Source organism: Silene latifolia, chromosome 6, assembly GCF_048544455.1.
Source record: "Silene latifolia isolate original U9 population chromosome 6, ASM4854445v1, whole genome shotgun sequence".
Classification (NCBI taxonomy): Eukaryota; Viridiplantae; Streptophyta; class Magnoliopsida; order Caryophyllales; family Caryophyllaceae; genus Silene; species Silene latifolia.
Genome location: NC_133531.1, coordinates 53987122 through 54005733, shown reverse-complemented (window position 1 = coordinate 54005733; position 18612 = coordinate 53987122). Strand labels below are relative to the sequence as shown.

Below are 18612 nucleotides of genomic sequence, written 5' to 3'. Positions count from 1 at the left end.
AATATTCTCGCTGATGTTACGATTAAAGGTCTCCGTTTCTCGACATTCTCAATCATGCTTTGAGAATGTGTGGGCTAACCGGTTGGCCCATTTCGGAGTCTCGCATCAAAGAAGCGAGTGGTATGCTCATAGGTCACGATTCTCGGTGCTTTCGAGAATTCCTTAGTGAGCGTGGTGAAAATCTTGTTTGCACCTTGGGCTATGAAGCGTTTCTGCAAATTGGGTTCCATTGCAAAAATAAGTACGTTCTTTACCGCACCTGCTTCTAAAGCGAAATCGTTATACTCGTTGATTTCGTTAATTCCGGCCGTGGGGCCTGGGTTTAACGGCATGGGCTCAAAGCGAGATATCCGAGCTTCCGTCGGCCAGCGGCATTCCGTAATCTTTGCCTCCCGGTCCATGAGTTGGATCCGTCATTCTTGATCGAGTAGACCGATTCATCCGACTCATGAAGATCCTAAGCCAGGACTCACGGTCCAATGTGGCACTTGGCATTGGGTTATCACTTGAACCAGCCATTTGTTGTTTAGCAGTTTAATACGTGATCTACACTGAAAAAGAAGAAAAACAAAACGAAATAAGCAACTCATCGAGGTGATTTAAGTCTATTTTAAAATTCATTTTAAACATGTAGACTCTTGCACTTTGTATAATTGATCTCCCTCAAGAATGATACAAGTGATCCCAAGACTCAATTTCCATAAATTGATAAGCCAACTGTTTAGCTAATTCTTCCGTAAGAACTCTTGGTCGATAGATTTACGTAAATCCTATCTATAGTCCACCATGATCACAGGATCGTACGAGTGACCATAGTGTTGAGATAAAATAGGTCAATCGGTTCCAACTTACCCGACGTAGAAGGGGTCATAGTATGCCTACCGACGAAGAAGGGACTCATTGGAGTTTGACCTATAAAGACCGTTCTCAATTTTTGGTTTATACGAGGAAGATCCCATCAACAAAATTATAATTCATTTTAAGTGAACGAATAACTAGCGTCTGTCGTGAATGAATTTATTTGGATGATGGCTTAAAACGTGTGACATGAGAATGTCAATGAAAACTAACTCGTGACCTCTATATGTGTCAGTTTTCATGCAATAATTAGGTGGTTTGGTTTTTAGGCGGAAAATGATGCAAATTATCGTAACAATAAATAAATAAAGTAATGCAATACGTAAATAAAAATTTCCTAGTGTGGCCTATCCTAGTAAAAAAGAACATAATACAACTTTGGAATCCACCGTTGGACCCGAAAAGCTTGTCTTGATGTTCCATCTTGATCCAAGTAGCGGGAGTGAGCATCCGGTCTCCATCTTTGGTCTTCTCAAAAATTACAATTTAAAATTACAAATATAAACCTATTTACATTCTAATTAAAACTGTAATTACAAGTGAAAAATCCAAAACCGAGATGCGAGATCTCAAAATACAACCAAGACCGTGTTCCATCATTACGGTAACACGTTCTACTAAGGCCACACTAAGTTACAATCAATTGTAAAAATTAAATACGTAATAAAAAGGCATTCACGGCATTCATAATTAACGATAAATAAAATGCATCAACTAAAAACAAATTCATTCGTGACATAATTCCGTAATTATGTTAAAATTATTCAAACCACCTTTTAATGATTAAAATTCATGTGATAAAACCGCTTCTATCATTTAATTTTAATCCATTATAATCCGTCATTTTAAAGACGCTTTAAAACAACTATATGGTACGTGAGTGAACCGATTCACTATTAAGCGAGTGTACTATATCCGTATAAAGTACATATTGAAGCCAAAAGAAAATTTAAATCAAAAGAAACAAATTTTCAAAGTCAAAAAGCAAAAACCCTCGATCCATGACACAAGTGTTCGATCGAGGACAAAAAAACTCGATCGATCAACTCAAGTCGATCGAGAAGGTTGCCAAGCAGAGTGCTCGATCGATCAACTGGTGGTCGATCGAGTACTTTTATCGACTAATCTGCTCGATCGAGTACGAGGACAACTCGATCGAGCGGTAAGAGGGTTCGAAAAAGTCGATCGAGCACAACAGGGACTCGATCGATCAAAAACAAGACATAAATGGCACTCGATCGAGTAGAAATACGCTCGATCGAATGCAAAATTAATGAAACTTCAAAACCCTCGTGAAACAGTTTTGGCGAGACAAAATCAATTGCAAATTCGATCAAAAACGCATTAAAACAAATTTGACAATTGACAAAAACTTGACATGTTGCTATAATCTCCGTATAAAATAACAACATGTAAAAACAACATGAAATTTGAAACAAAACAAAGTGTAAAACATGGCACGGTTTGGTTTTCGAGACAAAACAACAACAAGAGCAATCGTGTAAACAAGACACGGTCCCCAATGCAACCAAAAAAAAACGCAGCAAATTAAAAAAATTTCTGCCGAGTAAAAAAAAATATGGCTGCCGAGTGAAAAAAAAATGTGAGCCGTGACAATTTTTAACCATAATTCATCGTTTCAACAATCGTTTGATGAAAAACACATATAAAATTTTACGTGGCCTCGCTCTGATACCACTTGTGGGTTAATATCCGTATACTACCCTTTAATTGCAGGACTATAACGTAAAATTTACATGCAATTTATAGTCATAAAACGATAAACACAATGAAATGATTAATGTATAGAAATAACCTCGGGTCCTTTAAATTGCGGCGTAAAGAAAAAATCAAAGCGATTTCCTCCTAATCGTTACACCCAAGACTTTGTCCGAGATATGCCCTTGTGCTAGAACGGTGTTCTCCGATTGCCTTGCAATATAGGGAGAACTGATGTGAGTTTTGTCGAGATGAGAGATCTCAGGTTTTCAGAGGAGAATGCTCTTCAAAACCCTAGTTTTTCTGCAAATGAAATTGTCTAGGTCAAAAGGAGAGGGAGTCTCTCCTTTTGTTTGGTTCGGCCGGACCGAGTGCATGCATGGGGAAGTGGGCTTCCACTTCCTCTTAATTTTAGCTCGAGGTCCAGTTAAATGCTAAAATGTATATGACGGGTTTATATTATAAATCATTATCGGTTATCGGAAATTAAGGCATCAACTAATAATACGGGTTAGCTGAATTATTAATACGTGTCCGACAAAACAGTATTGTATAATTATTTTTAATATACATTTAATTAAATATAAATCACGTATATTTAATTTTACGAATTAACTGGTTAATTCGCCTTAGCCCATGATATTTAATCCGTATTAAATATAATATCTCAACATCACATATTTGACTAATTACTAGTCAAATAACTCGGACTAACTGGTTAGTCAATTTTGGCATCTACATGACAGTATTTTCATACCGTCACATCTCTCGAACGTATCCTATAGGTGTGACTTTTAGGGACCAGTTGATCACCGCCATCTGTATGACAATAACGTCAAACTTATCTAGCAAGCCAACCGTTATTGATAAACGTGGATCAACTGATAATAATACCAAAGTATGCCCTTTGATCCTTTTAGAGGTTTATAAGTCCTTGCACTAACTGTTAAGGACACCAACCCCAACAGTCACTACCACACCATCCTCCAAATCCAATGCATATGAATGCTCAAAAGAAATTGATGCAACACAATATATATATATATATATATATATATATATATATATATATATATATATATATATATATATATATATATATATATATATATATATATATATATATATATATAAATCGATGAACTGATAAATCATAAAATCATGCCGATTACCCGATGTTGTGATATCATACTCAATATAATCAATTCAGTCAATCACCTTCCCGTATATGAAACATAACGTAAATCAACAACCATGAATCAAGTCAACACAATTCAACAACGATAATAGGACAAGTGTATTTCCCTACCTCAAGTGCCAGCAAATCCAATTAAGCAGTTAAGCAGTCCAGAAATAAAGCAATGAATTTGATTATCGATCCTTCACGAATCCACCACCTAAAACAATTATAATATTTATAATTACTAACTACTAAATATAGACATCTCCCGAAATAGAAGCTTTCCTGAAATACAAACCCGACACCAAACTTATGCCCAACTGGTAACTAAAATAACCCGATTAATATTTGACTCAACTTCCCAATATAGGAAGTTACTAAAGTAGAATTTCTTAAAATGGAAACTTTCCCGATATAGTAACTTTTCTCTTTTAACAAACCCCGACTCGAAATAATTAATTATGATTAATTATTATTTTTATTTTAATAACTCGGAACTAAAGTCAAATGATAATTAAAGGGTTAACGAATTATGCGATTAAGAACAACCCGAATCAAACAACCCGAATCAAACATTGAACAACTCAACCACCCGACTCAAACCCGTCTTTAATTATTTAAATAACTCGGGAATTAAATTAATTAATTAAGAGTACGACCAATTAACAATTATATCGATTAAACTATGAAAAACCCGTTTCAAAACTAAAAACAACTCGTCATCGACCACCGCGCCTTCACACGTGCTCACCCGCCACCACAGGCCACCACGAGGCCGTGTCAACCGCCACTCAAACACCCACTCGCCTGACCACCAACGACCACCCCACTGGGTCGATCGCCGCGACGAGTCAAACCTGTGCCGCCATTTGGCCTGGTTCACCACCACGCATCACCAAACACCTCTAACTCTCACCCTACAACCACCGCAACTCTCCCTTATCCCCTGCCAACCGACCACCACCACGCTCACCGTCAGACCACGCACCCAGACACCGTGGTACCACCGGTTCGACCTCCCCCGAGTCCACGGTGGCACCACCCCTAACTTAGTCGTCTAAAACCCGCCTGAAACCGTAACCAAACCTGTTTTGTCTACCCCTGTCGATGCCGCCTTTCACAGCCGCTACCACCTCCTAAAACCACCCTAACCACCACCACTACACTCGTCACATGCTACCCATTTCCCCTACCCCGTCAACAACCACCATAAACGCCCCTATCAGACACGAAACAACCACCAAAAACCCCGACATAAACAATGAAAACAGAGAAGGGTGTTGAATGCTTACCTTGCCGCCACCACAACAGCCACCACGGCCACCCACGACCGTCGACAATAGTCCCTAGCTCCTCCCTGCTGTGCCGTCAACACTCACGCTCCCTCTCTCTCTCTCGTTTTGCGTGAAAGGCTGAGATCTAAGCTGATGAAGAAGGGAGGCGGCTGAGGGAAGAGGGAGGCGGGTTGAGGGGGTTACTATTAGGTTTAGGTTTAGGGTTAGGGTTAAAGTTATTGGGCTGGACATGTTATTGGGCCAGCTCAAATGGGTCGATGTTTAATTGTTTAGCTCACCTTTCGAATTCCTTATAAACCCGTCTCAAATAACTTACGATAGCTTAATGTAATTATCGACTCAATTATTATCTCGACATAATTAGTAATATAGAATGTATAATAAATAATATTTAATAATATCCATTTAATTTATTATATAAAAATACGGGGTATTACATTGATGGAGAGTTGTCAATCCTCCAATAAACCCCAAATAATCTTCTAATTACCCAGCTAAAACTAAGAACAATTGAGAGATTAAGGAAAGATTAAGATGTGATTAATATTAAAATATGTATTATAACTTGGATTAAGACTAAATTAAGAGATTTAGAAGGAGATTAGGACTTGTTCTAAGATGATCTCCATCTAGGTAGTACAATAGGGTATTTAATTATACTAAAGTTAAGTATAAGGATTAGGGTTACTAAGGGTTTAAATGACGATTAAGACCCTAAGAGAAGTTTAACGATTTGCAAATCCCGTAGGGACACGCGCGAGCTGAGTAGCAAGTCCCCAGGGACACGCGCGTCCTAGCCTGGAGTATGCTCGGGACTGTAAGGAAATCCGCTCGAGATGAGCCTTGGGACGCCCAGATCCTGGGCCTGGACGCTCGTCCTGAGCTCGGGACGCCCGGATCCTGGGACAGGGTTCCTCCTCTATTCTTGACTGCCTAACAATCCGTGAGGATTGACTTAGGACCGGGGGGATCTTCAGCATTGCCCAATTCACTTGATTTATTTGCTTAGGCCTTTAATATTGGTCTCCTCTTTGGCGCTTGGTCATTAGTTGCGATCCATTTTGCTCCATAAATGCAAGGCTAGCAATCCTCTCCTACCAAGGACACAAAACCTCAAAGAATATGCAAAATAGGGAACTAAAGATAAGAAATGATTCTAATAGTTGCTAGAAAGCATGGGAACGAGGCTAATTCGGGGACTAAATGTGCACAAATATGAGTCACATCACTAGGTTGATCCAAAATCAACCTATACCATCCTTGCGGATGAGAACGGTAAAAGAAAATCTACGATTTTCAAATTATCAGGAACCAAACAAAAGTAAAAGGGCACCAAACGGAAACTCTCGTGAGAAAAGAATTTCACTTAATACCCCATAGAAGAATCAAAGAAAATAAAATAAACAATTTAGAGAAATAGTCTTCACTCTTCTCTGAACATTCAGATTGTTGTAAGGATTCCAAGTCAAAACTAGATCTGGAAATGATTTAAATGGGAACAATGAGGGGAAAGAAAGATGGCTTGATCTGAAGTCATGTCAAAAAGCAAAAACAGGACTTAAATAGCACCTCAAGCTCATAGTTTTACTTAATTATTTAAGGAAATTATTCTCATTCAATATTCTCATGGATTTGGTGTTCATGATATATTGGCATGGTACATTGGGTATATTTATGAGTTTCTCATAATCTATAGTTTGGCTGATTGGCTATATTTAATCCAAATTATATTCTTCTTTGTTATGAAATATTATAGTATAATATTATATGGATGTCCATATCTTAAAATATTCTATAGTGTATTATCTTATGGAAAGTCTACCCTCATTGTATGTGTATATATACCCCCTCATAATGCAATAATATACAGTTCTGTCTCTCTCTTTTTTCTCTCTACCTTCTCTCTATAATTATCTCTTGTCTTTATTTCACAGCACGTTATCAGCACGAGTTTTAACCGATTGAGCGAAAAGAAATTAGTAATCTGAATTTGTTCGTATATTATTTAGATGTGATAATTTGGAGGTTCGTATCAGATCTTATTTTATTACTTTGCTGATTCAGGTACGCTTTTCATTACTATTATCTACCGAGTAATAAGAAACGTAAATTTAAAAATAATACTGGTATCATAGTTAATTGAAACCTTAATGAAATCATGGTATCATCTCAATGAAGAAAATTATGGTGAAAGTGAATTACTTAATAAAATATTTGTGATTGCTTATTTTGGCCCATAGCTAGCATCCCGTCTTAATAATTGAACTTGATTTTGGAAAAACAAACTTTAAGGTATTATGATGGTGTTATGGGTTACGATGAGAATTTAATATATATGCTCACATGTTGATTACTTTATAGACAGATTATACTCATATTACTTAATTGTTGAATTATATGATATATATTGTTCATAAGATAATTAGTTTACTCGTTCATTATGTTGTTGCGTAAACATTGACATGTCCATAATTGTCTATAATTACATGCATATAGTTGACACATTGACTGCCATACCGACTCCGAAATTCTAATTGCGTGTAAATTTGATAGCGTCTCGTATTTTAATAGTGTCACATTGATTAACGATAGCAGCAAGTATAAACTTTATAGCATCCATGTATCACATATTTTATTGGGAAAACCATGCTTATACGGCTAGTTATAATTGTTGCTAGTTTAGATCAAACAAGTATAAAAAAAAATGTATTGGGAACATATTTGTTATGATAAACATTGACATGAGACTATTAGTCTTCCTGTATGTATGGTCAACATGTTAATATGTTATGATAGTTTAAGTGTACTCTCTTGTGTATGCATATATAATTCGCTTATGGTGTTACATGAGAAGTGTGGTCTTCCCACCATATTGAATCAAAATTAAGAACTTGGAACTATAAGTTTTGTACGCATGTGACAACTAGTGTGATTTTGTTTGATCTTCATTCCCGAGCAAATTGTGAACCAAATTATATTCCATAAATGCGTATATATGTACTTTACTAATGGTGTTTTGCCTATGTTATTACAATAAGTGAAAGTTCAAAAAGGAAACATTATGTCAATTTTTATATGGTAAACAAATTTTTGATAGAGGACATATCATATAATGTTGGACCTGAAGTTCCAAAGATTTATTTTATAAAGATGAGCAGATATGTCCACGTAATGACTTTGACCTGAAGTTCAAAGTTTTAAAAGGTGTGTAATAATTTAACACCGTCTCATCAGTACAATATATTAATATTGTATAAGTGTAAGTGGCCAGAAGTCCACGTCTAGGAGTATATGAACCGCTGTTCAATTTAAAGCGATCTTTATAAAAGGCAAATTTATTTGCGACTTGATTCTTGTTAACCTGAAGTTGAACAGTATAATGAGATATGAATTTGATCCATTCTTTGAAGTGAATGTGACATCTCATAAAGACTCTGTTTGTAACACAGATCAAGAATATGGCGTTATGATAAGCCTAACATTGCGGTCTTAATTGAGCCTAATAATATGGCATTTGATGAGCCAAGTAAAGAAGCCTTAATTGAGCTTAATGATGTGGCCTTATTGAGCCAAACTTGTTCATTGAAAGAAATGAAAATATCTCATGAAAGTGAATATTTCATGAAAGGTCATATGGAAATACTCAAAGAGTAATATATTCCTTATTGGAATATTGACGAGTCTTGCCTACATATATGAGACACATATTGTGTCATATGTCACATCATTTATTTGGTTGGATAAAGTATTACTAACCATAAGATTAGCGTGATGGATATGGTCAACAAAAATATGGCATGTGATAAGTGAAATTATTGAGATACATCCAATTTTGATTAAAGTTTGCCGTGTATTTTTGGCAAACTAAGAAAGTTGACATGAAATGATTCAGATGTGACAAATTAAAGCCATCCGGGTTCTTATTATACCCGTTTTGATAAACCTTGAGTTTATCTTCAAGAAAAGATAAGTGCTGAAATTCTCTCGTGTAGAAATTTTATTAAAGGCAAGACACTACACTGAGATTGAGTATGTATGATGTTGGAGATCTAAACACTACTCGATATTGAATAAAGAACTTAAATGTTCGTGTATGGATTGACAATATATTGAGAGTAATCACATAATGATTTTTCTGAGTAGTTCCCGTGATTAAAAATCACATTCAGATTTTTATATAAAATTGTTGATCTCTTAAATTGGGCATTGTAAATCAGCACATTAAAAATCCAACTGCATTACACATTTCTTCCAGAAATATCTGTTATTGTACAAAGATGTCCATATAAATTTTCATCTATGATATGAGAAATTGAGATCTAAGATGGTTATGATAAATATTTAAACTATACATTGGTTATACTTTTTACCACCTTAGGGGGAGAAAAGTGAGTTAAAGCTGGTAAAAATAAAATTGTTCCCATACTGAACCAAAAGTTCAGAAGGTTATACGTTAAATTCATTGAGTAAAGGTTTTTGAATTTGATATAACCATATGTTTTACCAGATTAATACAAGTATATACACTTGAAGTGTATTATAATAAAAGTCAAAATGAATTGACGGTTCCAATTAATGTGAAATAGCAAGTTCAAGCAGTTGGTATGACATATAATTGCTATGTTTGAAGTGTCCCCGAAGTGACATGATATCTGAAGGATAATAGATGGCTTAAATGAATATAATGGTACCACATACATATTCATATTCAGATATCATTAAACAGTACTGATATCATCAAGAGGTGATGAAATTATATCGATATATTTATGGAACCTACATACATTTGCGCGCGATATTTTATGGACTTCATAAATGGGGATCGTAAATTTAAGTCCACTTTCATTGTCGACATATAATCTATGATTATAAATGAGCTCATGGACTAGATGTCCAGTTATTGATCCGAAGTCAATTTAAATTATAAATATTGGAAAAGAAAACTGTACAGTTTGCATTATCGAGTCGTCATCATGTGCATATAGATAATAAGTTCATCACTGCATTTAGTTTTACTATATACATTATTATTATTATTGGATTATTTTAGGATATGTTATTTATAACTTAGTTTCATATCATATGCATGCACATGTTTCATAATATAATTTTGAATGGATAATGTTGGAAAGGAGAAATATATTATGATCTCTACTCCTTTGAGGATAACTCCCTGTAGGAGCCTCTTATAAATGATCATCAATTGTTAATGGTTGATCAGTTTAAGTTAATTGAAAACTCTTGATGAAATATTTAAACCTCTACAATACGATTGAAAGATACCGTGATTAGTTCCGAAAGTGGTACATCAAAACTCCTACAGAGTTTATTTGAAAAGTTATTGTCTCAACCTGAAGTTTGAGCATATGAGAATAATTATTGAAATGAGCTTCTTGCTAAACATGTGAAATTAGCTTATGGTCCAGAAGTACCATAACAATTGGAAAACAATGTAGTCAAGTTTACAATGAAAAATGTCAATCCATACATATATGGTTTAACAAAGAAAATCGCTCAAAGGAATTGGATGATTTATTCAATAATTATCAGATTGATTTTCCTTAATACAAGGAATTAAGGAATGATGGCTACACTCTTTTTCTCTTTTACTAGATTTTTGTCCCAACGGGTTTTTCCTAGTAAGGTTTTTGACGAGGTAGCACTATAAGCGCATTATTACGCTATAGTCACGTCATTGTAATTGTTGAGATGACAATTGTTTTAGACATATAATGTTATGTCGTTTATTGATGAGATCCTATATCACTATTGCGGAATTATTATTTCAAATGATGATCCAAGAGTTGTTATGAAATGATTATATCCAGACTGTGAGTTGTCAAAGAAATATGATATCGAAGCTGTCATGAATTTCTATTGAGTGAAGATTCAAGTTTATCAACCACAATGGGTACTACTTCAACGATTATCAAGAAGGAATGTCAAAGCATGGATCATTTTAAGATACATCAAGTTATGTAATCATCAGGGGGAGTAAACACGCGCTGTACTCTTTTTCCTTATCCATGGTTTTGTCCCACTGGGTTTTCCATGGAAAGGTTTTAACGAGGCAATTTGTTATGCGTGTTTGAAGATTATTTTACTCTTTTCCTTCACTAGTATTTTTCCCACGAGGTTTTCTAGGAAGGTTTTTAACGAGACATCTTCTTCAGTGATGGACATCCAAGGGAGAGTGTTATGAAATATTATAGTATAATATTATATGGATGTCCATATCTTAAAATATTCTAGAGTGTATTATCTTATGGAAAGTCTACCCTCATTGTTTGTGTATATATACTCCCTCATAATGGAATAATATACATTTCTGTCTCTCTCTTTTTTCTCTCTACCTTCTCTCTATAATTATCTCTTGTCTTTATTTCACAACATTCTTTAAATAATCTCAGGTCGCCTATATGGCTATACGCTATTCAAGTTTCAAGTTTAGTGTTCATTTTGACATTGTAGTTTTCGTCAGGTAAATTAAACAAACATTTGAAAAACTGAAAGATAAATTGATTTTGTTAAAAAGAGACCGAGCTCTTTAAAAATTTAAAATGAAATGCTACTAAATTTAAATCTGTTGTTAGAATCCATTTTTGAAAATATAGGTTATTTGGCACAATGAGGATCATCTGTCCCATTTTTTTGTCTCATCTCCTGTCTCATGCTCTCTCTTTTTGACACATAGACATAAAACCTCATATAGTATATTTATTATTTCCTATGTTAATGTGTCAAGCAAAAAGTATCACGGAACAGGAGATGAAACACCATATAGGATAGAGGATCCTCACTATATTTAACAATGCTTTCTGAATTTGACAAAAGGTTAAGAAAAAAGTGTTTTATTTTTATTTTTCTCCATGTTTCACAGAAATCTAATAATATTGCGTATTTTGAAACTTTCTTACAACTTTATTTCAAAAAGACAATTGTTTTTTCTGGACAGAAAATTAACGACGCAAGAGATCGGTATAAAAGTGGAAGAATGTCAACAATTTTAAACTTATTTAAGGAAAATTGTTACTTGAGGCTATGACTCCGTTTGGCACGACACTTCAGATAGGTTATTTGACCAAAGTAGCTTATTTGATCAAAATTTCAGCTACCTGATTTTTTTGCTACGTGTTTGGCAAATAGTTTATTTGGTCAAATAAGCTACCTGAAATGAAATGCTACCTAGAGTAGCATTCGGGATTTTAGGTACCTGAAATCAACTATTTTCCAATTATTGCCCCTACAATTTATAATATTAAATAATTATCATATCCTTTTCGTCATTTTACCAAAAATCAGTTATCTTTTCAGCTAGTTTTCCAAACATTTTTTTTATAATCAGTTACCTTATCAGCTCCTAGTTTTCAACTACATTATCAGTTACCTTTTCAGGTTTCAGTTAACTTTTCATGTTTCAGGTAGCTTATCAGGTTTCAGTTAGTTTTTCAGCTAGTTTTACCAAACAGAGCTTAAAAGTTGCGGGTCGACCAATCTTGAGATTATTGTGCACAATTTTTTTCAATAATAATAATGACCATTTTAATTTCTATTTTATATAATGCTTAAAATAAAATAAATTTAGTAAAATTAACTCAACGTCCCAACTAAATAAGGTCTAATTAGACTTGTACTTTCAAAACAGAGATCAGGAACAAACGCATAGAGTGTTTTTTCTTACAAGGATGTTATTAATACTTCGAGCACACATTAACCCTAATTTATTAAATTTGTTTAAAAAAAAAAGTTTGATCATTACATAGAGTTAACATATGTAATTTCAAGTATATTCTTTTTTCACGGTCTTAAGTTAAGACTTAAGACGTATCCACAATCGTTATGAATAATGTCAAATTTAAAAGCCGATTGTGAGAGATCTTAGCTTAAGATCATCTTGAGCAAGACCAACTGTTAATTACATTAGCTGTATTGGGCCCTGTCTTTGTTTATTTTCATTGTTAATGAGTAATAATTAGGTTACCTGTACTGGGCCCTGTGTCTATTTCATTGTTAATGAGTAATGACGGCAATAAAAGCACAACTTATTAGTTATTACTATCATTTTGCCCATGATTAATTTGTTGGCTATTTGAAATATAAAATTGTTTGAGCTAAAATGAGCTAACGTCTTTGTCAATTACGATTCTGTTAATTGCCTAATTATTTTTTATTGCTTTCAGATTACTTACTTTATTTGTTCTATATTAAATCTTGTAGGGTAAATAGGGTTACAAGAAACTTAATGTCCAAATTAAATTTATAAGTTGTGCTATGACTGTCCTCAAGCTCACGTCTTACTCCCTCCGTCCCGGTCAATTATTATCCTTTTGTTTTGACACAAAGACCAATAAAAGACGAGGGTGTCAATTGTTAGATGACAAGTAGATCAAATTGAGTGCGAATGATTAAATTGCTTATCAAACGCATCACTAAAATAAAAAGGACAACAATTGACTGGGACACCCAAAAATACAATAGGACAACAAATGACCGGGACGGAGGGAGTAGTTCTTTTGGGTATCTTGATTCTTGAGGGCGGCTATGTCTCATAAGCTATATGTTTGGGCCTATCACCTATGGATCGAGATATGATTCTCTCGATTTTCTAAAAAAAAAATGTTCTATTTTCTCTTTAATAATCGTTAATAATGTTTTTTATGCTTCATTATTCCTTTATTTTTATGCATAAAACCCATACGTACAAAGTCGTTAATTACACCAGAATATGATCTTAACTGTTTAAAGCATCCACAATAGAGAGGATGGTTTCATCCTCTTATTTTTTCTCTTTCTTTCTATTTTTTTGACACCTCATTCTCTCTTTCATCCACCTTATTTCCCACTATCTACATCCTCTTTATTTCTTCCTTCATAATAGAGAGGATCCTCTTATATTACTTTTCTTATTACTATATTTATTTTATCTATATTTAATATTATGAGTTACTATATATTGTTTAAATAATTTAAAAATTAATAAAACTAATTTTAAAAAAAGTTTATGTTGCTAAATTAAATAACATATAAAATTCATAAAATAAAATACATCAAATTCATAATACAAAGTAAGATATAAAATTCATAAAACAAAATACATGAAACTTAACATTAAATTGTGATATATATTTTTAATTTATGTTCGAGCCTTGAAACATAGTCCATATATGCTCGACCAACTCGTTTTTCAAAGACGTGTATTTTTTCTCTTTCTTTCTATCTAAATCTCAACCACTCTGTAAAAATCTGGCTAAATTAATGTCTCTATATCACATTTACATAGAAGTATTTATGAGATTGGTGATTGCCGTGTAACAACCAACACTCATATTTTATATCAACAATACACAGTAGCATGCATTGGTGATAAATATGTTTTTTTTTTTGGTGCGTAAGAGGGGCAAAGCCCCGATAACTAACTACTAGCTATTACACGAGGAATGGCTACCCCAAGAACATCCTCTCTAAGAATATTACGCAGGTCCGTGGACGGATAATCTAAAAATTGAACTATCGTGCTGGCTTGTACTCCTCGATTAGCTAGAAGATCAGCTGCTCGATTCGCTTCCCGATAAGTGTGCTCCGATTTTACCTCCCATTGAGGCTCGGCTATGAGCTTCTTACAGCTTTGTACGATAAATTTCAGGCTATTACTCACGAGTTGGTCTTCTAGCACGATCTTTACGCAAGGCAAATTATCCATATGTATTAATAATTTATTTATCCCAAGTGCCTTAGCCCTCTTCAACCCGACCAAGAGCGCCAATAACTCTGCCTTTATGGAAGAACATGTACCACATGAAAAATAGAAAGCATTGATATAATTACCCGTCTCATCCCGTAAAATGCCACCACCTCCTGCTGGACCGGGGTTGCCCTTAGAAGCTCTGTCGGTATTCAATTGAACCCAACCATGAGGAGGAGGGAGCCATCGAATAAAAATTTCGACATTCGGGCTTCTAGGCTTAGGAATGAAAATATCATAAAAGTCGAAGGCGTGTTTTGAACTTGCGAATTGCTGGGCCAAGAAAGCGTGTGGGTCTGTTGGATTTTCGTTGTCTCTACCAAAAACAATATTATTCCTCCATCTCCATATCCACCAACACGTAATTGCGAATTGCATCGGCCAATCTTCTTCGGACTTTAGAACTTCATTGCTAACATTCTAATCGATCCAAGCCGGGAACTGGGAATTATAGAAGGACGTGTTTGAGTTCCGAACTCCTACCAGGTTCCAAATTTGCCTCGACACGGGGCAAGACCTTAACAGGTGTTCAGTGGTTTCTTCCTCAATTTCGCAGCGGGGGCAAAGTGGGTTATCCCCCATGTTTCTTATCACTCGGTTAACATTTACCATAAGACGACCATGAGCCGCAAGCCAGAGGAACATTCGAATACGTTGTTGTACTGGTAAACGCCATATCATACGCCATGCCGGAGACTCGGGTGCTGTAGTGGGATCATCGCCTTTTAGGAAACCTAGCGCTGACTCAATAGAGAACTTCCCATTTGTAGTACCCAACCAATACAGTGTATCTTCGAGCTCGGGGTCGGGTTCTAAATAAATTGATGCCATTTTTTGAAGTATGTCTTGCGGAAGGTAATTAGAGAACTCATCCCACTTCCAACCACTGTTTTCGCACCACATATCGCTCACGGTTACATCTCTAAACTGATCCGGTACAGGTGCTAAAACGTGATCAAACGGACGAAGACCATCTACCCATGCGTGGTTCCAAAAAGAAGTGCGCCTTCCGTTACCGACTGCATTAGCTGTACCTTGAACTATGGTCTTGGATTGTTCTGTTATTCCTGCCCAAACATTGGACATTCCATTTCTTGGCTGGAATATATCTATATTACATCGGTTGTTGCAATATTTTGCACGCAAAACTCGTGACCAAAGCCGTGTCGGTTCTGATAGGACTCTCCACCCGAGCTTAGTTAGGAAAGCCGCATTTGCTTGCCTCGCTGACACCACTCCTATGCCACCAAGAGATTTAGGCTTTTGCAAATTCTCCCAAGAGACAAGATGGATCGATTTCTTGTTATCATTTCCGCCCCATAAAAATCTTCGAGTTTTCTTGTCAATAGTGTCACATATAGAGCGTGGGATTTTAGCCGACTGCATACTATAATTGGCAATTGTATTTAAGGTAGATTGTACGAGAGTAGTGCGCCCCGCTAAAGACAATCGCTTGGTAGCCCATCCTGCCAGTCTCTTGTTAATTTTTTCCTCGAGATGGGCAAATGTGTGGCGGGTAACACGACCATTTATGGTCGGCATTCCTAAATAAATTCCTAGGTCATCAGTTTCTTCGAATTGAAGAATTGAACTTACTGCTTCCTTCATATTATGGTCCGTATTGCTAGAGAAGAAAACTCGGGATTTCGCCTCACTCACTTTTTCTCCTGATGCCTGACAGAAATTATCAAGAACGTACCTTAAAACAAGAGCTTGATCCTCCGTGGCCTCGGCAAATAAAACCATATCGTCAGCAAAGAATAAATTGGTTATGCTCGGCCCATTACGACAGAATGTAAACGGTCTCTAGTTGTTATTGCGTACTTCCTGATCAATTGCTTGTTGAAGCTTCTCCAAGCACATGATGAATAAATATGATGACAAAGGGTCTCCTTGCCGGACTCCCCTCGTAGGAATGAATTGCTCAGTTGGTTCTCCATTCCAAAGAATCCTCATTCGAGTAGAAGAGACACACTCTATAATAACATCGACCATTAGTTGAGGGAATCCCATATCCTTGAGGGTATCATATATAAAGCCCCAACGAAGACGATCGTAGGCTTTCTCGAGATCGATTTTAATAGCCATATAGCCTTTTCTTCTCTTTTTCTTTCGCATTGTATGAATCGCTTCTTGGAAAATGACTATAGTATCCGTTATTTGTCGCCCCGGAACGAACCCACTTTGCGTCTCTGAGATAACGTGTGGTAGGACACGTTTGACTCTATTTGCCAAAGCTTTACTAATGATTTTGTAGGCTACATTACATAGGCTTATTGGGCGGAATTGGGTGATTAATTCCGGGTTGTTTACTTTTGGAATAAGGACCAAATGCGTGTCGTTGAGTCCCTCGGGCATGCCTTTTCCTTCTAATGCATTTATAACCATGTCACATAAAGAGGAAGAAACAAGATGCCAATTCTTTTGATAAAAAAGGGCTTGAAACCCGTCTGGTCCGAGAGCCTTCAGTGACCCCATATGATTAATAGCCTGCTCTATTTCAGCGACAGAGAACGGTTTATTTAGCCACTCCCAATCGTCATTGTTGAAGTCTTGAAAAAGGTTCCATGGAAGTGTATCATTTTCTATTTCTTGTTGCTCTTCCGTATATAGATTTTTGAAATAGGCAACCACTATTTGCTTTATACCATTTGGGTCATCAACCAGCTCCCCTTCTTCGTTTTTTAGAGTGGTAATCCGATTCCTCCACCTCCTTACTAGGGTGCTTACCCCATATCACATTCATGGTTTGGAATGTCCAAGGTACGGGTAGTAAAAAGAAAATAATCGCCATTAAGGATGTGATTAAAACTTACAAACCAACTGTCCTTGCTTTGGTTGAAACTCATATGGATGGTGACCATGCTACCAAACTCGGAAATATTCTAGGATATGATGGGCATTCGAGAGTTAACGCAATAGGGTTTAGAGGAGGAATCTGGTTGTACTGGAAAACAGATATTGTTTCAATACAACCAGTAACAGAGCACCCCCAATATATGACACTAGAAATCTCAAGGAATGGAGAACCTCCATGGTTCTTTTCTGCAGTATATGCCAGCCCGGATCCCTCGAATAGACGAGAATTATGGGGTGAATTAGAAGAATTTGCAAGGAACAATAACAGACCGTGGTTATTGGCGGGTGATTTTAACGAAACACGATCACTCAGTGAAAGGCATGGAGGAGATGACAATATGGCGAGGAGATGTAATAATTTCAACAATTGGATTGAAAATTGCGACCTTATAGAACTAGCCTTTACTGGTGCTGCTCACACATGGGCAAGAGGAAATTCAGTCGAAACTCGTCAAAGTGCGAGGCTCGACAGAGCTTTATGCAACTCAGAGTGGAGTACTATTTTCGAAGACGCCATGGTTTGCCATTTACCAGCGATTCAGTCTGACCACTGCCCGCTTCTGATTTCCCCTAATGGCTTTGCCCCTCTTAACGCAGTGAGAAGACCGTTCCGATTTCAAGCCTGTTGGCTCACACATGAAAAATTCCAAGATTTTTTAGACAACAATTGGCCTTCCACTGGTAATTTCCCATCTCGTCTGGATTCACTCTCTCAGAAGCTTCAAACGTGGAATTCGGAAGTGTTTGGTGATATTTTCAAACGAAAAAATAAGCTCTTAGCTCGCATCTCAGGATGCCAACGAGAATTATCCATCGCTCGCAAACGACATTTGATTATTTTGGAAGCAAAATTGCGTAAAGAATTAGATAAAGTTTTGGCACAAGAAGAACTCTTATGGTATCAAAAATCAAGGGTCGACTTTATTAAGGACGGAGATCGCAATACCTCATATTGGTGA

General features: G+C 36.0%; 1 protein-coding gene across 1 annotated transcript; it reads left to right on the top strand.

The window, feature by feature from the left end:
* Positions 1-17538: 17538 nt before the first annotated feature.
* LOC141588092 (uncharacterized) lies at positions 17539-18612 on the top strand. The gene has a single exon (XM_074409548.1). The coding sequence runs from the start codon at positions 17539-17541 to the stop codon at positions 18610-18612; it is 1074 nt and encodes a 357-aa protein (XP_074265649.1).